Here is a 22,785-nt window from a genome sequence, read left to right on the forward strand (position 1 = left end):
GACCTAGATCTACATTGCCTAAGATGGGACTAGATACCCACCCTGCATGTAGACATTTAAAATAAGGTGAATAATTGCAATTAGAGAGACAGTCCTGGACACTGGCCTGTTAAAGCTGGACCACCCTCACTGAGTGTTGCTCTCTCTTCACTGACTGTACAGAGAACCTGAAGAACCAGCCTGCACCACACACGTGATGTTACACAATCCGAATTAGAGCTATCATCTACATGACCAAACATTAGACCAACCACCTGTACCAATACTGACTACACTAGCCTAGTTTTACTGATTCATCCAGACATTTGCATCTGTGAGTCTTACTTACATGGCAAACACATACATGAGAAATCCAGAATTTCTGACCAACGCTCAAGCTGTTCATCTGGGCTGATAACTTTTAAATTAATGACAGTCCGCTTATCAAAGTGACCGAGACAAGTCAGAACTACTACTTGACTGTAGTCAAAATAACAAAGTTACTGGTTCACTCTGTACTTTTCCCCTAAATGTTAACTCCAACTGCCTATGATTGCTGATGTTAAGTGACTGTTTTGTTCTTTATTTGCATAAACCTTAGCACAATAGGTTTTTTGTAGAATTTTGTACAACGTAAAGATTCATCTGAGAATGAGAACAGCATAACCCTCATATTATGCAGGTGGGATATACATCTCCACTAGCACTCAAAACTTGCACTGCTCTAGAGACAGCAAAGAACTGACTGACAAGAACTGATCTCACGCATGGTATCAGTTACTGCACCTAGCTTGCAGATTCAAAATGCAGTTGGTTTCACACCACCAGTCAAAAAAGGGAGCATATTGATCCTCTGCTCCCTGCTGTAAACCCAAAGGAGAACATGAGCAAATCCAAGAGGTAGGGCTTCCAAATGAGAAGTGGATATACAACAGAGAGCTTCAGGTGTGCCCTTCCTAAGCACTTGTAGAAGCAGCTCCTCTGTGAGAGTGATGCTGATGATGGATGAAGTCAAATATCAGGATGTAACTGTAAATAATATTTTGCTATTGCCGCAGTATCCTTTGGCAATGGGGACAAAAATCTTTCTCTGAAATGGCAATTGGCCAAAATATTTCAGAGGGAGCACAAGCAGCTGGGCATCAGAAAAGGGTTGTGCTCAGCTTTTCTGCAATGAGTCACCAGAGGCAAAGCAAAGGCAAAGCATAGCCCTCCCTGTTGGGAAGGATCTACATCCCTGTCTCCCTCAAGGGGAGGCAGAGCCACTCTGGGCTCAGCAAGTCCCACACAGTTCCATAGAATCATCTGAGTTGGAAGAGAACTTTAAAGGTCATCTAGTCCAACTGTCTGCAATAAGCAGGAATACCTACAGCTACATCAGTTGCTCAAAGCCCCATCCAGCCTGGCCTTGAATGTCTCTAGGGATGGGGTATCCACCACCTCCGGGCAACTTCTTCCTTGAATTCAGACTAAATCTCCCCTCTTTTTGTTTGAAACTATTTCCTCTTGTCCTCTCACAACAGCTGATGCAAAAGAGTCTGTCCCCTTCTTTCTTACAGCTCCCTTTTAGATACTGAAGAGCCACTCACAGGTGGATTTATGAAGAGCCACTTGCTTAGTACAGATGATATACAGTCAGTTTCGGTGCATTGTGTTGGACTTGTCTGCACAACAACAACAAAGTGAAATCACAGAATCCCCTTGCCACTGGGCTTCAGAAGACACTTTGTCCCATGTTTACATGCTATCCAGGAACAGATCATAGGGAATATTGGACTTTGTGTAAACTGAGAGAAACACTTTTGTTGTTATTTCGCTTGTGCTACTTACCGACTTCATCCCTGATCTTTGTAAGCTCAACTCCTAGCTCGTCTATTTTCACAAGAGCATTTTCTTTCTGTTTAAGGGAAAAAAAAAAGAGAGAGAAATATGTAGTCCCCGGGTTTATCCCAGATAAGCACTTTCACATGTTCACTTAGTAAAGCAGATTAGAGTGATTCCTCAGATTTTTGGGGGCGGTGGGGTTGGTAGGGAGGATTTAATGAATTCATTCAGTTTTTCAAGCTTAAAAGCCACCACTCATTGGCCACAAATACTTCTGTTTGGCAGGAATACATACACACAAAGCCACGTGCTCATGACAGCACTGAATACACTAATTACTCCCCTGTGTCTAAAAAGACTTGTCTGCTATTTGCTGTTCAATCTGTGAACCATTCATGGTTGGACAACACAGGGTGATACTGTTAATTCTGTTTGAACACTTTCATCTATTTGTGCCTGCATCTATCATAGTAATACAGTAACAAAATAGTATGTTCACGTTGTTGAATTTGCAGAGCAGATTACTGCATTTACACCATTCTAGACATGGTGGGCATACCGTACACAGACAGACACCTCTCCTGGCATGATGCTTATGCCTATTTCCACATTTCCTTCATATTGTTTTATTGTCTGTGAAGGATACGAGCTCTTTTCCTTGACCTGTCTCAAAAGAAATCTGAATACTTAAGGCATTAAAACAGATGTGCTGGACAAAGGAAAACTAAACAATACTGTCATTAAGAATGCTGAATTATTGAAATGTAGGACTTTGATAGTGGATATTTCATAAGTGCTGTGTAAATTGACAAAGAAAAGCTTCAGGAAAATCTGTAGGAGTTTATTGGTTTAATGCAATAAATCCAGCATATTGATATAAGCACAAAGGCATTTGAAATTGGAAAAGTCCTGAATCAGATCAGGGAGAAGGCAAAGGAAAGTGGACATGCCCCTTTGCGTAGACATGCTGGTCATGTCACTTATGGCTAGGAAAGCTCTGTGAAGCTGCTATAAATGTGTCCCAGGCTGGAAAGCCTAATGAATCTCTAAAGGACACTATGGTAAAATCACATCTGAGAAACAAGGCAGTGTAGTAGCAAATGGACTTTAAAAGATGGAGTGAGCAAACAAGACTAATCCAAATCTAATGAAAGTGGAATGAAATTCAGAGCCTAATGTTTCTCTTTATTTTTCCTGCATTTAACTTCAGCTCTGTTAAGAGAAACACAGAACTGTTTTAATTGTCGGGGGTAATACCAGGAAATCCTAACCTGGAATTTGTTGTAATCCTTAACACAGTGCCATTTTGGGGTGACATCTACCACTTCCAAGGAACTCCCAGAAAATTTTACTGTAAACCAAATGATTGGTGGATCTGATTGGCAGAGCCAGCTCCATACACTGACACTGCTGACTAATGCACAGGGCATCGCCTGCCAGGACTGCAGAGTCTCCAGACTGCATTAGGCCAAAAAAAAAAAAAAAAAAAAAAAAGCCTTAAAGATCCAAAAAGATCCAGATTAAAATAGTCTGCTATGTGCCCCTCGCACAGATGCAGAAAACAGCATTCTTACAGAGATAACGTTTCCCCTTTTGGAGAGTATCACTGCATCTGCCCACACTGCCCAGTTGCTCCCTTGGAGTCAGGAAGAGTTCCTGACAGGCTGCCAGGAGCAGTGCCCTTGGAGGTATGTGCTCAGGGATACATTGGATATGGGACTCACAGATAGGGAGCACCCGCTAAAGTTACCCACTCCCAGAAAGTAAGACAATTTACAGCAAGGAGGCTCTGAGCCCCATATAGAGCACTTCCAGCATCTACAGATTAGCAGAACTCAATGGAATTGTTAATATCCTCCTTATGGGCAAAAAATGGAAAGAAGAAAAAAAAAAAAAAGTAAAAATAAATAAATAAATACATATCCTAGTTAAAAAATTAGAGTTTAAATTTTGATTCTACCTAAGAAATATGACAGACTCCTCACCTGACATTGACTCCAGGTTTGCCCTACCTCTGAGGATGCCTGGTGGTGAATTGCTCTCCAGAAGAGAGAAGTCACCACGATGCTGTCCCCAAACCCACCAACATGCCTACATGTTGGCATGAGCACCAACAACGGAACACTTGGCCAACACCATGATGCTGGGGCTTGCAGAGCAGCCCCGGGGCTATCTCAAGCAGCTGTGTTGGTTCAGCTCAGGTGCTTCGGCTGTCAGGTACCTCCCCTACCAACACTTCTTGTGCTTGCTTATAGTGCAGTAAGAGCTTCCACACTGCTCTTCCAGACCTCTTTTCCTGTCTCTTGAGACATCAGACATGTGAGGGGTGCCCTCAGCACCAAGTTTTATTGTAGTGCAGCTTTCTTGGAGGATTTTTTTACTGAACAGTGGCGTATCAGTTGGACTTGGACTCCATGGTCCTTATGGGTTCCAACTCAGGATATTCTATGATCAGTGCTTATTTTCCTCTTCTGCGAGAGAGGCAAGGAGTACTTTGGCTGATCACTGGGTCAGCCTCATGGTCTCCTGGATATGCAGTGAACTCACAAATCCCTGACATTTTCTGTTACTGTAACCTGCTTTGTCAGTGTAACATGATAGGATTGGACTGCAGGCATTCCTGGGACCAGTGTCAACATGACACTAATCCCACATGAAAAAGCCTCTCCCTGTTATCATCAGTGGGGCTCAGCACATAACCAGCACACCAAAGCCAGTGCAGCCAGAGCTCTGGGAATGCCAGTTCTTGGGAAACCCGGTATTACAGTAGAGTGAAACTGAATCTGAAGTGAGAACAAAAAGCTATCAGATCCAATGTGGAGATTCATAGGGGTTCAACCTCAAAACATCAAAACAATTAGAAAATGCCCACGCACACAAGGTAAAGTCGGTCAAAACAAACGTACAAGACTCGAAATTAACAGGATATCCTATTGAATTAATCAATGTTCATTATATTTATCACAAATGAGTATTTGAAAGAGAAGACAGAGCAGGCAGGAACCTTTCTGCCCCCCCATGGGTTTGTGCCCCACGGGCTCAGCAGACCCACAGAACTCTGCAGCCTCCCTCACCCAGGCACTGCTTGGAGTAGAGCTGCTCAGAGGCACTGAGGGCCAGGTCCAACCCAGGGCTTCATGGCTCAGCTGCCAGCCCAGGGCCATGGCTGGTTCCAGTGGGTGGAAAGGCCCCAGACACTATAAGGAGACTGCAAGTATCCAGTCCTTCTGTGCAGTAGGCAGAAAAAATTGTTATGATCTGAGTCAGGATTTTTTTTTCTCTCCTAAATGTGAAAGCAAGACAGTGTTTGTTTGTTTGTTTGTTTTTAACAAAGCAAAACGTTGCTTTTATTTTTTAGATACTTTTAATAAATGACAAATGTAATTATTGCTTGGAGGACTTACAAGAAAGGTCTTCCATTGGCTGCATCCCAAGAAATGACTCTGAGACTGATGTACATCTCATGAACTAAAATCATGCTCCTGATGGAGATGAAGGAAGTTGGCACCTCATACCTAACACAATGGTTAAGTCTTGTGTCTGGAATATATCCCATCTCCTCAGCCAGAAGGAAATGCAGAACAAAATAGGTAGAATGATATGTTAGCTCTGTGCTAACGCTCTGTTGAACAAAAGCTACAGTAATACCTCTTTTTCCTATCATAAGCTTTAAAATATGCAGACTTCCAGCATTTCTCCTGTGAAAGACTCAGCAACACTACAGCAAGTAAACCGGACACTGAGCGTGGTACTTATGTAGTCCCAGTTCAATTTGAAACTCCCTGAAGTCCCTGAAGGACAGACAGAGGCAGCAGATTGGTGCAGCTCCTGGAAAGTGGGCAGGCAGGCAGGCAGGCAGGGGAAGGAATGTGACAACTTTCCAGTTCATGACAGTGGCCATAAACTTAACAGTACAGTTCTGAAAATAAAAATCAAACACAACAATAAGCAACACCAGGTCTGCTTCACAGATGACACAGGTTAGGCCAGGAGGATCAGAAAACTGCCCAGAGCCATGCACAAAGTCACCTGCAGCTGGGAAAGCTACCAGAGCAGTGAGAGTCACAGCCACAAATGGACACGTTCCTCCTTCCTGATGACTAATAGTGCACTTGCTGTATGCTGCATCCTAAGGTCTGAGTACACGTACAGACTGTCTGCAAACATTTCCTAATGCTCCGCACTGCCACCTAAAAATATGCACTGCACACAGATCTCTGTGGTACTGCACTGGTTATTAACACTGCTCCTTCAGAACAGTTTTCCTGTATCCAGAGCTTTCAAAATAAAAAAGATTAAAAAAAAAAAAAGAGAGAGAGACTCTGACCTGCAGATGGTGCTTAGTCATGGTTGTGCTTTATTCAGAGTTCCCTGGGGGCAGGCCATAAATCATCAGGGGGAAAAGAGAGAATATACATTGGGAAACCTGTCATACCAATAAATAGTTCAGCTGATACTTGCAGGAGTAATGATTGCTGCCCACTGTGACTCATATGCACAATGACCTACAGCCTTTCCTCCATCAGAGGGGCAGCAGTAATCCTTCTCCATCACTTCCTTTTGCTCAAAGTTCACAGGTGGAGCTGACCACCGGGACACCCCTCAGTGACTGCATTTCCACAAGCCTGACACTGTCCTTAACTCCATTTAAACACGTTACTAGGTAATTGGAGACAGTGTCAGCTTTTCATTTGACTGAGGATGAGTATCTTAAAACCCCAAACTCTAATGAAGTACACTGCACAAGCACATTTTTGCCAAGATAGCTGCTATTAAGCAAATTAAATGCATGCGCTCATCTATAAACCCCAAGCAAAGGCCAAGGAACACAGCACCAAGCACTGTGTTGGCTCTACCTGGCACAAGGCAGCCTCCTGCTACCTGTAGCTGTGTACCTACCTCTGCTCTCTTTCCTGCCCGACTCTTTCCGATGCTCGGGAGCTCGGTCCTGTTAGATCCATCCTGAAAGCAGTTTCCATGGGGTTGGAACTGGCTGATCGTTAAGGTCCCGTCCAACCCAAGCCACCGACACGTCGGAAAGGAGCGTCAGAGGTAAGCCCTTAGGACAGGCAGGGCCGCCCGATCTCTCTTCAAACTTCACCAAACTTCTTCGACGTCTCGCACCTCTGCACGTTCACCGACAGCGCGCCCGAAGCCCACCGCGCTCTGAGGTCGCCTCCCAGCCCCAGCCCCCGGCACGGCACCACCGAGCATCGCCCCTCCCCGCCCCGGGCTCCCCGCTCCCGGACCGAGGGAGAAAAATCTCCCCAAGTACCGTGCGGTCCTCGCAGAGCTCCGCCGAGAAGCAGCGCCCCATCTTGCCCCGCAGCGTCAGAACGATGCCCCGGCGACGCCGCCGTGACAAAGGGCAGGGGCCGCGCCGTGGCAACGGCGGGACGGAGGGCAACGGCCCCGCAACTCCGCCGGCCCCGGCCGCGCTGAAACCCGAGAGGGAGCCCGGGCTGTCCCCGAAAGGCGGGTCCTCGTCACGGCGATCTTCATGCTGCGCCCGCGGTCATTTATCACCGCGGTCCCGCTCCTCCGCACCCCGCCCGGACGTCCCCGGGCTCGCAGCCGGCTGCGCCGCGGACATCGCGAGCTGAGCTCGGGCCGGGCGGCTGGCAGCGCTGTGCGCACTGCGCGCTCTGTGCGCACGCTGCGGCTCGCTGCGCTCCGCGCTCCAGCCGTGCCGCCACCCCCACCCCCCCAAGCCGCTGCCCCTCTCCTGAAGCGCTCCTTGAGATTCCCAGCAAGATCACTGCCCGCGGTGATGCGCAGGACTGCAAAGCACAGACCTCTGCAGTGTGCAATGAGAGTTTTGTAACGCTTCGGGATGATTCCCCCTCTCCCCGCCCCCCCCCAAGAAAAATAACTCAAAGTGTGGCTATCGGTGATCAGTTGCATAAGCAAGACTGAAACACAGAAGTTGAGCTCTGCAGTTCTGAGAGTCCAAATTAAAACTAACAAACTCCTTGGGTTATGTGATAAAACACAGTTACAGAGTCACAGAGTCACAGAATGGGTTGGCTTGCAAGGGAACTTAAACCCACCCAAACCCAACCCCAGCCGTGGGCAGGGATTCAGGCTGTCCAGGGCCCCACTCAGCGTGGCCTTGAGCACCTCCAGGGATGGGGCACCCACAGCTCTCTGAGCAGCCTTAGCCAGTGCCTTACCACTCCCTGAGTAAACAATTTCAGCCTGACATTTAACGTAAATCTCCCTTCTTTTAGTTTAAAGCCATACCCCTTTGTCCTGTCACTGTCAGACCATGTAAAAAGTCAGTCTCCCTCCTGTTTATAAGCTCACGTCAAGTCCTGGAAGGTCTGGAGCCTTCCCCAAGCTAAACAAGCCCAGCTCCCTGAGCCTATCTTCATAGCAGAGGTGCTCCAGCCCTCTTTTCATCCTCACGACCCTCATATAATGGAAAAATAAATAAATAAAAAACTAAATCTTGCTGAACACACATGCTCATGCAAGACCTAACTTTTCTTTGCAACACATGGAAATGAACTGAGTTGGCTCCTGAACAGCCACAGAGTAGAAATAAAAAGATATTTCAAAATACGGTAAAATAATTTCATCCTCACTGTAGGAACTTTATTTATTTAATTTTGCCAAACTGTGATTTGTACCATTCTCAGTCTAAAATCTGACTGGAAGCCTTTTAACTGCCACAGCAAAGTAATAGTATGTATCTGTCAAAACACCCCGCTTGTCAAACTGGACAATATTTAGGGCTATAGGAGTGAACACGAGAAGAAAAATGAAAGAATGTGAAGTCCAAAGCCATCATTCTGAGGGACAATTAACAGCAATTTCAATGGAAGATGGAGAGTCCTCAGCTGGAAATAACAGCAAAGTTAAGGACTGTGCTGCTTATTCAATCATAAAATGACAACGATGAATGCCTTGATACAGCTCTGAATAAAGCAAATACAAGCCTAGGCTGTAGGAAAAAGAGGGGAGGGAATGAGGAGAGGTAATTAGCGCTCTGAAGATAAAGCAGAGCCCAACAGGGTCTGAGGAAACTCAGGCTGTCAGTTAAAACCCACCTTAGATGTTGCTCTGTTTTCTTACTGGAAATAGAAATTGTGGCACTAAGGGACATGGTTTAGTGAGGGGATGTGGCAGGTCAGGTTGATGAGCAGGCAAGTCTCGTTTCCGATCCAGGTGATGCTGTGATTCTATGAAAATACAGGTAAGCCCTGCAAAGAGTTCCTTGCACCAATTGCACCAATTCTATGGAATTTGCAAGGGGGATAATAATTACATTTGAAAATATTAGAATAGTTGCATTCAACAAGGTACTTAACAGGGTATGTTTCACAAGGTACTCCAGCACTTACTGACTTCACTGGAAACAACTGTCAGCATCTCCCCGGGTAAAGCTCTTGGGTAATTAGAGTCCAAGAAGGACATCTCGATTTTTTTACACATCCCAGCACAAGGGAGCTGCTTAGTCTATAAACAACCTATTTTAATGGTAAAACAACACTAGGGTATTCTTTTTTTTTTTTTTTCTGTACTGACAGAATCAATGCTTTCTCCTATGAAATGCATGATACAATTCCTACTTACTGTTCAAACACTTACAATACTTTACATCTATTTTAAATCACTTCCTTTTCCTTCCTTCCTTCCTTCCTTCCTTCCTTCCTTCCTTCCTTCCTTCCTTCCTTCCTTCCTTCCTTCCTTCCTTCCTTCCTTCCTTCCTTCCTTCCTTCTTCCTTTCTTTCTTTCTTTCTTTCTTTCTTTCTTTCTTTCTTTCTTTCTTTCTTTCTTTCTTTCTTTCTTTCTTTCTTTCTTTCTTTCTTTCTTTTCTTTTCTTTCTCTTTCTTTCTTTCTTTCTTTCTTTCTTTCTTTTCTTTTTTTCTTTCTTTTCTTTCTTTTTCTTTCTTTCTTTCTTTCTTTCTTTTCTTTCTTTTTCTTTCTTTCTTTCTTTCTTTCTTTCTTTCTTTCTTTCTTTCTTTCTTTCTTTCTTTCTTTCTTTCTTTTCTTTCTCTTTCTTTCTTTCTTTCTTTCTTTCTTTCTTTTTCTTTTTTTCTTTTTTTTTCTTTTTTCTTTTTTCTTCCTTTATCTTTCTTTCTTCCTCTTACTTCCTTTTCCTTCCTTCCCTTCCCTTCCCTTCCCTTCCCTTCCCTTCCCTTCCCTTCCCTTCCCTTCCCTTCCCTTCCCTTCCCTTCCCTTCCCTTCCCTTCCCTTCCCTTCCCTTCCCTTCCCTTCCCTTCCCTTCCCTTCCCTTCCCTTCCCTTCCCTTCCCTTCCCTTCCCTTCCCTTCCCTTCCTTTTCTTCTTCCTTCCTCCCTCCCTCCCTGCCTTCTTGCCTTCTTTCCTCACTTCCTTTTTCTCCCTAATTCACAAACTAATTCATAGATATATTCTCCAACACAAAAATATTTCATTATAATCAGAAAATCTGACAGCTTTACTTTCAGTTTGGTATGTCCTGTATTTTAAATAATGGTAATACACAAAACACATGAACACACACCATATATACACATATATCCTAGTCTTTTTTAACACGTTCTGCAGAGTATATTTTATCAACTAAGTTAATTTAATTGGCAAAAGATCAGGTTGCATTCTCCAGTGAAAGCACAGCCAGCTGAGTATCACATGTCCCCTTCCACTAGATACCTCACAGTATGCTTTCACTGAGATAAAGGATGGATGTGACACTCCCAGAAGGCCAAACTGGAGAGGATCTGCCAAAGACCTGGCACTCAGAAGTGGGTTCAAATGATGGATGGTGTCTACTCTGAAACCATGCCCTGATCACACATACCATTCCCTTCACAAGAAATTATTCCCACTCCACCATCAGACTCACCATCTTGAGCTGATGCCCACTAGGCACCCACACAAACAAGGGGAAGTCAGGAATCCTTCCTGGGTTTAAAATAGCTGGAGGTTCAGGCACTAGCACTACACTTCCCACAGCCACATGCCTGAAGTAGGTTACTTATGGGTACTGTGAAGAAGATTGACTGTGAACCTGCAAAATATAAAGCCCAAAACTTCACGTATGTTTATGTGTCTGTATATGGTACATATACAAACAGCACAGAACAGCACCTACAGTTGTAATTAAACATGCATATATCCAGCTTTTTTTCTTTTCCGTATGAAAAAGCACAGGGAGCTTTCACAATATGGTGAAGGTGATTTCCAGTGTCCCTGAGGGAACTCTGATCACCAGCAGGATTACACCCCAAGTCCCCAGGCCCTCTGCCCTGCACCCTGCTTCCTTCTGGCCGAACAACTCAACTGAGATGGATGTGCTGTTTGACAGGGACTGCTCTTCATTACAAGTCTTCACACGTGAGGCAGAACATTAAATAAACTCTGTAAAAACTCCATAGGTAGCCCATAACGATGCACACCACAGGTGCAAACAGTGACACAAGCAATGAAAATCTTAATTGCTTAAGGTTTTCCACACATTGAACTTTCCAAATGCGTTGCCACATTAGCACAAAGCCTATGATAAAATCTCTGCTGCAAAGGAGCTCCAGGCAAACAGGTAGATCTTCTCAGCGGTGCACTAATAAGCAATGGGGTTATCTTTGTAATGAACATCCACTGCTTATAGTACAGCAAAGGCCAGAGGCTTTAGCTAGAGGCAGAACTTTACTGTCAGGGGCCAGAGGCTTTAGCTAGAGGCCGACTTTTATTGTATGGGGCAATGCAATACAGAAAGACTCAGCACCAAATGCTGTGGTGTATCAGAGACCCAATCCCTTGGAATCTGTGAAGGACAATAAGAGAAAGGAGCAGAGTGCTGGGGAAAGCAAATAGGGATCAGAGCCTGGCCCCCTCCTCACTATCTTACCCTCCTACACACATCCCAGCAGAGGCAGCAACTCAAACCCAATGTATAAACAAGAGAAACACACAGAAGCAGCTTTGAATTTTTAACCAGTAGGACCTGATGACTTCTTGCTTCATGGAAGCTGGTATCCTTTTTAGGAGAGACTCAATGCTTGCCAGCAAAAGTCTGAAGTGAAGATGGAGATTCATGGAGCAAAACGAGAAGGAAAACTAAAGCCAATGTTTTGAGAAGCTCTGTTCTATTTACTGTATCTGAAGGGAGATGATGCTCGTAACACCGAACTGTGTTTGTCACTGAGCAGGAGGTTCCTTATGTGAACTGCGCATTATCCATCTTTTATGAAGCACTGAAAATGTGTGCTGAGGGGCATACCGTGAGAGCTGTGTCAAACAAATATTTAACTTATGCTGAATAGAAAACAGTCTGAGGACAAGAGTAGGTAAAGATCACAAAGGGCCTCAAGGGACATGAATTCTTTTGCAAGACGATTGCCAGCTCTGGAAATAGGTTGGTAGTGCAGTATCGATGGTTATGGAAAGAAACAGTAAACTAGGATAAAGCTGAAAGAGACAGAGATGAGAAGTGAGGACCAAGATTACAGAAGATACCACTGAGCTATGGGGAGAGAAAATGGATACAGGACACTGAAGTGGGGAACACAAGTTGAAAAACAGTTTCACTTGGAAAAGAAACCAAAGCACAGATTGTGACCAAAGATGAAACATGGGAGGAAGGAAAAGTCATTCTGAAGACAACATTGCAGAAAACAAAGTGCCATGCAGCAGGGAAGGGGACGGGGAACAGCAGACTGTAGGAATGAGGAGATAAGGAGAGACATGAAGGTCAGGTTCAGATGACCTAATGCATAACTGAGACCTTCTGTGATGTCTCAGCTCTAGAGCGTGACAGAAAAGTCAGGCAGTCGGCAAGTGTCACCTCCTGCCATTCCCTGCAGTCAGCAGTGAGAGGTGATGGTGTCACTGACATCAAGCACCTCTGAAGGATGACATGAGGAGAAGCCAGTTGTGGCACACGGTGTTTAGTCTGAGGCAGTATCAGATGGGGCAGAACAAGGCTATGCCAGCACTGTGTTTGGAAAAGAGGTTCAGAAGCTTGCTGGGTGGTGTGTCACTCGTGTTTGTCACTCGTGGCAAAGACCTGGCAGTGAAACAGACTGGAGTTAAAACTAAACCAGCAAGAAAGCAGGCAAGTGGGAGAGAGAGGCAACCTCTCTAGCACAGGGTCAGCTTCTCTGGTGTAAAAGTATTTGTGGATTTGGCATGGCAGCACAGTGCTCTGCTGGCAGCTGGGAGGTGAGCCCTGTCATCCTGACAGAGTACAAGGCACAGTGGCCTGAATGACAAAAGTGAATAGATTCACTATTACATTTCACTGTCTCGTTGGAGCTGCATTACAGGTTTTCTTTGATGCAGCTCTGTTGTTAGTAATAATGTTCACCATGTTGGTCACTATACATGTACATGTAGTAGATTATTTTTCCAGGTTAACTTTTAAAAAAAAAAAATAATCAGATAATGAAATACAGAGATTTGGGGACTTCTGAACATCTGAACAGTCAATCATTAATTTCAGCTATACGACTCAGCTAAAGCAGAAGGTCATGCCAGATGTCTCTGGAACAGCAATTTCCCTTGGATTTGTAGCAAGTTTCACATTTTGTGTATTAACTCAGTGCCATGAGGTTTTAATGATCCTTGGGTGACTTGTGTGGAAGGAAACATTTTTAATATAGTTTTCAACAATACAATTACATTATTGTATATCTGGAAGAATAGGACGTTTACTCTAGCATTTAACAAATTAACATGGACTACGTGCTCTCTGTTTCTCAAATGAGAGCCCTGTCAGCTGACCAAATTTTTAACTCATTTTTCATACGAGAAGAATGTGAAGATCTACACAGAATCCTTTCAGAGCTTTTTATTTCTGCTAGTGTAGCCTTACATTTATTTTTACAGCAGTAGCTTGCAAGGCCATGGATTAAAATGCACCAGAGGACAATACTTTATTAGGGTGTTTTCTAGTTCTTGGTGTTCAGAGTGGTGTAAAGTGAGCATTTGCTTCAGATTCCAAACCAACTAGCTCTCGCTGACAAGGAATTCATCTTTTCCTCACATGAAACGTCATTTATCCACCAAGATCCCAAGGAACGAAAACAAATGCATATTTTCATTGAACTTCTCACCTGCCCTCTGCCCAGGGATATACAACCCCCAGGGCTACGTCTAAATTCCAAACCTTTGAGTAGCTTGAAGCAGATGGCCATTTTCTTACATCAATTTCTCAGAGAAACATTCCCTTCTTTTCCCAGCAATCTGGGAATCTCCTCTTCTTTCTACTACCACCGAGATATACTGGCCCAAAGCCAACGACAACTTGAAGCTGCCGCACTGTGAGGCTGAGCAGAGCAAGGGCTGAGTGCTGATACCCCGCCACAGAAATGTCAGCAGCAAAAATTCCAATGGCTTCGCATGGACCAGGCTTTCTCCTACCGGGGGAAGAAGATTTCCGGCTCATAACAATGAGAATCCGCTATCTTGGATGAGGACTTGGGACTTTGTTTTTATCCAAAGAACATGTAACTCAGACCATTTTTAGAGCTCATTTTTAAAATTCATCATTTATACTATTTTCTCTGTTTCCAGCACCCATGTACTTACAGTTATTTTAAAGATGAAATCATAATAAACATTTTTTAGATCATTATTAAAAAAGACAACAGCACTTTCTGAACAACCTAGCCTAGCTGTATTTGTCCCTGTATATTGCAGGGAATTGGACTAGCTGACCTTAAGGGGTCCCTTCCAGCTCAAACAATTATCTATGATTCTAAGATTCTATGAAATTACTTCTATGTATGACATATGGCTGCACAAAAGCAGCATTTGAATCACATCTCAGGGGTGAGAGAACGGGAGGGAATTCCAGGAGACTGCAGCTGAGATCTCTTAGAGTTCACATCTGGAACTGGAGAGCTCGGACCTGAAGGGGAGGTGAGAGATGAGCTGTTTTTAGGGCATCTGATGCAAAAGCATAGCTACACACTTTTGGATGGCTGTGAGGACACAGAAAGAATCACAGAATCATAGAATTATTTGAGTTGGAAGGGATCTTTAAGGGTGCAACCCTCTTGCAATGAGCAGGGACACCTTCAGCTCCATCACGTGCTCAGAGCCCCGTCCAGACTGACCTATAGAAAGGGCTTTAAACTAGATATGAAGGGGGAAAGGGGATAAAACCGGGCCCGCTAGAGACGAGCCTGGGGGAGCAGTAATGGGATTATGGGTGAGGCGAGGAGCTCAGCTGAAGTGCATCTACACCAATGCATGCAGCATGGGCAACAAAAAAGAGGAGTTGGAAGCCATTGTGTGATAGGCTAACTATGACTTAGTTGCCATTACGGAAACATGGTGGGACCACTCCCATGACTGGAGTGATGCAATGGCTGACTACAAACTCTTCAGAAAGGATAGGCAAGGAAGGAGGGGTGGTGGTGTGGCGCTCTATATTAGAGAGTGCTTTGATGTTATTGAGCTTGAGGCTGGGGATGATAGGGTCGAATCTCTATGGGTTAAGATCAGGGGTAGGGCTGACAAGGCAGACTTCCTGGTGGGCGTCAGCTACAGATCATGAACCAGGATGAAGAGACAGATGAGGAGTTCTACAAGCAGCTGGTGGAAGCTGCACGATCGTCAGCCCTTGTCCTCACGGGGGACTTCAACTTCCCTGACATACGCTGGTAATACAAGAGCACAGAAGAAGGACTCTAGTAGGTTTCTGGAGTGTATGGAGGATAACTTTCTGACACAGCTGGTGAGAGAGCCGATGAGAGGAGCTGCCCCGCTTGAGCTGCTGTTTGCAGAGGTCTGGTGGGAGATGAGGAGATCGGGTGCTGTCTTGGACAGTGACCATGAAATGGTAGAATTTTTGATTCTTGGTGGAGCGAGGAGGGGGAAAAGCGAAACTGCTACCTTGGATTTCCGGAGACGGACTTTTTGAATTATTCAGAAGGCTAGTAGGGGGAATCCCCTGGGTTTCACTCTTAGAGAGTAAAGGGGTCCATGATGGTTGGTCGCTCTTGAAGAAGGAAGTCTTAAAGGCGCAGGAGCTGGCTGTCCCCCTGAGCTGCAAAATGAGCCAGAGGAGAAGAAGACCAGCATGGATGAACAGGGAGCTATTCTTGAGGCTCCAGGAGAAAAAGGGAATCTACCTCCTGTGGAAGAAGGGATGGGCAACTCAGAAAGAGTACAGTGAAGTTGTTAAGATGTGTAGAGAGAAAATCAGAAAGGCAAAAGCCCAGCTTGAACTCAACCTGGCCGCTGGGGTTAAAAGGAACAAGAAACCCTTTTACAAATACATCAGTAGTAAGAAGAGGACTCAGGAGAATCTTCATTCTTTACTAGATGAGGCTGGGAATGTGACCACTGAGGATAAGGAAAAGGCAGAGGTTCTGAATGCCTTTTTTACATCTGTCTTTAAAGGTCACATCAGTTATCCTCAGGTTGCTCTGCTCTCTGACCTAGTAGCCTCGACTGGAGTGTGGACAGAACCCCCCCTGCTTTGGGAGGACGCAGTCAGAGACTATTACTCCAGCTGGACTGCCACAAGTCCATGGGACGGGATGGAATTCACCCGAGAGTGCTGAGAGAACTGGTGGATGTGATAGCCGAGCCACTCGCCATTATCCATCTTTGTTGACTGGTGAGGTCCCAGAAGACTGGAGGCTTGGCAATGTGACTCCCATCTACAAGAAGGGTTGTACGGAGGATCTGTGGAACTACAGGCTTGTTAGCCTGACCTCGGTGCCGGGGAAGGTTATGGAGTGGATTGTCTTGAGGGAGATCACACGGCATGTGTGGGACAACGAGGGGATCAGGCCTAGCCAACATGGGTTCACAAAGGGCAGGTCCTGCTTGACCAACCTGATCTCCTTCTATGATCTAGTGACCCATCTGGTAGATGAGGGAAAGGCTATTGATGTAGTCTACCTAGACTTCAGCAAAGCCTTTGACACTGTCTCCCACAGCATTCTCCTGCAGAAGCTGACAGCACGTGGCTTGGACAGGTACGCTCTTGGCTGGATAAGGAACTGGCTGGAGGGCCGGGCCCAGAGAGTGGTAGTGAATGGAGCTAAATCCAACTGGCGACCTGTCACGAGTGGTGTTCCCCAGGGGTCGGTGCTGGGGCCTGTCCTCTTCAATATCTTTATTGATGACCTGGATGAGGGTATTGAGTGCACCCTCAGTAAGTTTGCAGATGACACCAAGTTGGCTGGAAGTGTCGATCTGCCTAGGGGTAGCGATGCCCTACAGAGAGATCTGGACAGGCTGGATAGCTGGGCTGAAGCCAATGGGATGAGTTTCAACAAGGCCAAATGCCGGGTCCTGCACCTTGTCCACTACAACCCCAGGCAATGCTACAGGCTTGGGGCGGAGTGGCTGGAATACTATGTAGAGGAAATGGACCTGGGGGTATTGATTGATGCCCAGCTGAACATGAGCCAGCAGTGTGCTCTCTGCACAACCTGTGCCAGTGCCTCACCATCCCTGTAAAAAACTTCTTGCTTACATCTAGTCTAAATCTCACATATCAAGAGGACATATTTTCCATTGAAAGGATAGCTAAAATAAAGTCAGAGTCCTCTTAACACAGTAATTACCATGCAGCTATGCCTTGTAGCAATGACCCATCTAATCCAGATCCTGCATCTAGCAGTGATGATTCCCACAAACTTCAGAAGAAGGTACACGAACATGAAGCCCTGCATCAGAAAAGCTGTCCTGCATGCAGATCTTTTCCTGATAAAAATCTGAACAAAGGCTTCTGATCTTAAAAGAAGGGTCTTCTGTCTAAAAAACACATCTAAATATTCCTGTTAGCAACCAATCTTTGTAGAATTCAGGAATGATTCAGGTTGATTCAATCAAACAACATGATCTTTGCACTGCAGGAGATTATATTTTACACAATTACCAGCAGTTGTATCTGATGAAGGCTTCTGGCAACAAACCATACCAAACCATACACAGGAAACTGTGGACCTGCTTCCAGGTCTCAGAGTTAGTTCCAATAATTGATCACCTCTGCTGCCAACACTGTGTGCCTTCCTCACAGGTTGAAGGTGTAAAGCTTCCAGCCACTGGGTTTTGCTAAATCTCTGTTGAAGGCAGACCCTTCTGATTTACGGCAGTACCTTCTTATGGAGATTCTCCTGTACTGGATTCAGCCACTTTGTCTTTTTTTCCAACAAAATCAGTTGTGCTCTGCAATTTCTCACAGCAAAGGGTTTTTCCAGCCCTCATAGCTGCCTATTGCTCTTCTCTGTTTCAATTGTTTTCTGAAGAACTGTGGGCACTGATGTTAAATATCATATTCCAGTATCAGTCTCCCCAGTGCTGAATGTGCACGTGATATCATCCTCTTTACTTCTATTTGCCATCTCTCCTTATTCAACCAAAGGTCTTCATTGTTTTTCTCAACACAAACTCATAGTAGGAATTCACATTGTTTTGCTCTGACACCAACAACCCTAATAACTCCTGGAGTTAACAGCTTTCCAGCTGACACACCAGCCACGTTTCTGCAGCATGACTTGCATTCTGTGTTTGCATTTGTTCATTAAATTCTGGTTGCATTACGACACATTTCATTTAAATGGCCCAGATCACTCCATACTATCATGTGGTCCAAATGCCTTCCCTGAGCCAAGCTCTCTCTGCAGTGAGCCACTCACAGGAGGATGGGATGAAGTCTGTGGGTTGGTTGTGCAAAAGTCAGGATCATCACGAAAGAGAACTCCAAGCAGAACTGGCTTCAGCCCTGCTGAATTCTCACCAAAAAACAATCAGTAGGAATGTGAGCATGCTGGTTTTGTATGACCACAAGTAGCACACTTGCAGTCTGTAAGTCGAATCTGTGGCTACCTGCCTGCTAAAATTTGCACAATCTATGCAGGATGCAACAGGGATATGAAATTGCACCTGCAAAATTAAAGATCAAATCAGAGCTTTGCTAATAAAGAAAGCGCTTCTCTTTTGACATCACATCAATATGAAATCTTTTTTAGTTGTGATACGCAGTCATGAAGAGCTAAAAGGTAGGAATTGTACTTTACACTCTACCTCTATTTTCAAACCTTGGTTTGCATTGGAGCAACCTCACAACTCCCAGGACTTTTCCATGACAGGGAAAAATGCACCATATTGCTGCAAAGTCCCTGTTGTGCATCAGCTCAAAATGTGTCTGCTGATGGATCCACGGAAGAAGACTTATGATATTTGCACTCTCACCTTCTGGGCCTGCAGCTGTAATTTTGGAAAGACAGTGAATTAAATCTGTCCAAGTTTGTAACTTATGCAGTGGAGAGGGAAAACAATAAATAATCTTCTGAAGTCTTTCTGCAAATAACATTTAAAATAACTTTGGAGGCAGGGAAGAAAAGACAGAGTATATTTTAATGCTCCTAAAGCCTAGTAACTTTCAGTACTTCACTTTAACAAGGATAAGTGAAACTCTGTCTTACGTGCAGCAGAAAATATCCCAAGACTATGGGAAAGAACTTCAAACATTATAAACATACGCATGGCATCTACACAAATATAAGGCATATATTCAATTGTTCCATGTTTATTTTAAAATGAATCACTGTCATGTGTTTAGCCACCATTTTGGCTATGTTATGTTCCTTCATAGTGTTTGTTTTTAAAAATACCATCTAGCAAAAGGTGAAGGCAAGAATATTGAGCCAAATACATTGAAGGGTATGAGAAGAACATCCCATGTGCCAGGCTATGCCGCACACCAGATTAAGGGAAAAAACATTTTGCTTTACTCTTGCCTTGTGCATGGAACAGAAGAGTCATGCATTCAGATGGACCTTCCACAGCCTGATGACACCTCACCAGGAACAAATCCCCAGGGAAGTGTCCGTGGCCCCAAGCCCAGTGATACTGAAGAGGTTTATACATTCAGATAAATGCTATAACTTCTAGGTTGACCTCAGTTTTCAACTTCCCTTTTTATTTTAGCAGATCAGTTTGCCCAGGCCCCATTCGACCTGGATTTGAATGTTTTCAAGGATGGGGCATCCACAGCCTCTCTAGGCAGCCTGTGCCTACAGTCTCTGAGTGGAGACTTTTTTCCTAACATCTAACATAAAACATCTAACATAAATTTCCCCTCTTCAAGTTTAAAACCATTTTCTTCCCAGAAAAGTTCTGAGACAGCAGAACAGAGTGTAGACATGTGCCTATGTGCTTGCAGGTTGTGTATTTGTGTTCAGGTACATGATCGTGTCTATCTTTCCTCATAGATCCCACAATGAACTAGACATATGCTAATCTCCAAGACTCAGTCATGTTGACTTGTCAGTTTTAATTGGGCTACTGCCTATTTAGATGCTGAGCACTTCAGGACTAGAACATCATCTTCATTCATTTTGCAAAGTGTCTAGCACTCTATTGGGATAACTGTGGAACAATAGAAATGTTAATATCCTGAGTTCTAATGAGGCTGTTTCATAGGATAGGATAGGATAGGATAGGGTAGGGTAGGGTAGGGTAGGGTAGGGTAGGGTAGGGTAGGGTAGGATAGGATAGGATAGGATAGGATAGGATAGGATAGGATAGGATAGGATAGGATAGGATAGGATAGGATAGGATAGGATAGGATAGGATAGGATAGGATAGGATAGGATAGGATAGGATAGCTCTGTCACCAGCTTTGGTGTCCTCCTCTGGACACATTCAGCTACCTTAACATTCTTTTGATGTGCTGCACACAATATTCAAGGTGAAGCCACACCACCACAAAATATAATCAGCTCTTCTGAGCAACTTGCTGTGTTGTGCTTAATACTCCCCAAAATGCAGTTTGCCCCTTGGCTGCCAAGGCACACTGTTGCTTGTGTTGAGCTGCTGTCACAGCTCCTGCAGGTCCCTTCTGCTGAGCTGCTCTTGGCCACTGGGCTCCAGTCTGTTCCTGTGTCTGACATTATCCATCTCAGACGCAGTACCCAGCATTTTCCTGTGTTGAACTTCATGCTGTTGACGATTGCCCAGTGCTCCAATATATCCATATCCCTCTGCAAGATTGCTCATCCTCCCAGGGAGTTGGCAGCACCTTTCACTTCAGTGTCAGCAGAGTAGGTGCAGTTGCAATCAGCTCCTCCATTCAGATCACTGATGAAGATGTTGAGCAGAACTGGTCCTGGAACTGAGCCTGGGGAACATCACCAGTGGCAGCTTCCAGCCAGATACAGCCCCATTCACTGCAACCCTTTGAGCTGCAGCCAGTTCATCTCCCAGCATAACATGAACCTGTTCATCCCACAGCTGGACAATCTGCCCAGAGGATGCTGTGAGAGATGGCATCAAAGCCTTATTAAAATCCAGAAAGATTACATACATGGCCTTCCTTTCATCCACTAAATGGGTGACCTTGCCATAGGAGATAAAATAAACAAGGCAGGAGTTCGCCTTCAAGAGGCTTTGCCTATGATAAACTGTGATGGCTAAAAACAAATGAAGACAATTGATTGCTTGTTGCTGTATTTGCAATTAAGTTGCTATTTTTGCAATCAAAAATCTGGCACGTAGATGATTTGATAGCCATTTAGCATTGCAAGATCTTTGTTACAGATAATAAATCATCCCTCTTAGTAGGCTGCAAAAACAGTAATATTCCCTAATGTGACTATCCGTTACACTGATCGTTACCACCATTATTACTACGATGCCTATGTAAGTAATCATTAGACAAGTCTGAATTAACGAGACCATGCCACTTCCCCATGGAGATGATATAAAACCACCAAACAAAAGCATTTTTGCCACAGCTCTAAAAAGCAAGCAGGGAAAAGGCAGAAGATGTGGTGCAGCACACGAGGGCTGGTGAAGGTGCCTACTCAAAGCAGTTCCTGTCAGGAGCATAGCCAAACAGAAAGGAAAGCACAAAGATGATGCATGCACATGTGTATGATGATGTATGTATGTACTGCCCTGACCCCTTTTTTTCAGTGTGCACAGCTGGTTCCCTATGTGAGGATAGGTGAGGTTCAACTCTCTGGTGGTTCCCCATCATGTCCTCTTGGGTGAAGGGACCAGGGAGGTCCCAGAGGAGACCCTGAGAGTAAACACCAGCATGTAAATGGGTGTCAAGTACTCAGTGGTCACTGCTTCTCCTGGATGAGGAGCTTGGTATTTGTTCCCATTCCAGGTTGACTTGACCTCCCTTAGACTACTGTTCCAAAACTTTCCTTCAATTGCCCAGAAAAGGTCATCTGGAAACATCTACTACTGCAACTCCCGTTCAGGCAATTTTGAAAATGAGACAAATCAGAGACAAGAAAGGTATTAATTCAGAAAATAGCATGCCTATTTCCCACTCATTTCACAATCATTTTCACTTACTTAGTGATGTTATAGATGGTTTTAAAACACATAATCAGTTCCACAATATCTCTGGCACAGGTCTAACCACCACACATGCACAGCAGCCACAAAGGGCCTACTGAAGAGTGACTCCAGGTACCCGTATTAAGAACACATGTTCATATGTTCAAGGTAATTGTTGTTAATACATTTCTGACACAAAGTACTGATTGAAGGATGTGGAAATCTCTCGATGCTAGAACTGATATTCAATATTGCTTTTATTTTTATTTTTTTCTGAAGAAACAGGAAAAAATCATGCACCTCGAATCCAATATAGAATCATAGAATCATTAAGGTTGGAAAAGACCACTAAGATCACCAAGTACAACTACCAACACATCCCCACAATAACTAACCATGTCCCTCAGTGCCACATTTCCATAGTTTTTCAACACCCCCAGGATGGTGACTCCATCACCTCTCTGAGCAGTTTCAATGCCTGAGAAGAAATTTTTCCAAATATCCAACCGGAATAAATAACCTTTGGAATACTTTGATTTTGAAAGACTGAAGCAGTGGCTCTAACAAACCCTGACTGGGCTCCTACTGGATTGCCTTGGAAGGACAATGATGCATTCAAGCTTTTTCTCTGGAAGATAACCCCGGTAAGCATGAGCACCTCTGGACACCTGATGGTGCTGAGTGGCTGTGGTGCTAAGACCAAGCCAGGAAAGAGATTCTCATATTGTCCTCA

General features: G+C 44.5%; 1 protein-coding gene across 4 annotated transcripts in view; it reads right to left on the reverse strand.

Moving 5' to 3' along the window:
* The window catches only part of MTUS2 (microtubule associated scaffold protein 2), a 267,632-nt gene that overhangs the window by 21,415 nt on the left and 223,432 nt on the right, over nucleotides 1–22,785 (reverse strand). For all 4 annotated transcript variants that reach the window (XM_090133624.1, XM_090133619.1, XM_090133611.1 and 1 more), the window contains one exon: nucleotides 1,810–1,876. In XM_090133624.1, the coding sequence (XP_089989750.1) occupies nucleotides 1,810–1,876 (67 nt within the window). The remainder of the gene's footprint in view (nucleotides 1–1,809; nucleotides 1,877–22,785) is intronic.

Source organism: Phasianus colchicus, chromosome 1 (assembly GCF_987193195.1).
Source record: "Phasianus colchicus chromosome 1, bPhaCol1.hap1.1, whole genome shotgun sequence".
Lineage (NCBI taxonomy): Eukaryota > Metazoa > Chordata > Aves > Galliformes > Phasianidae > Phasianus > Phasianus colchicus.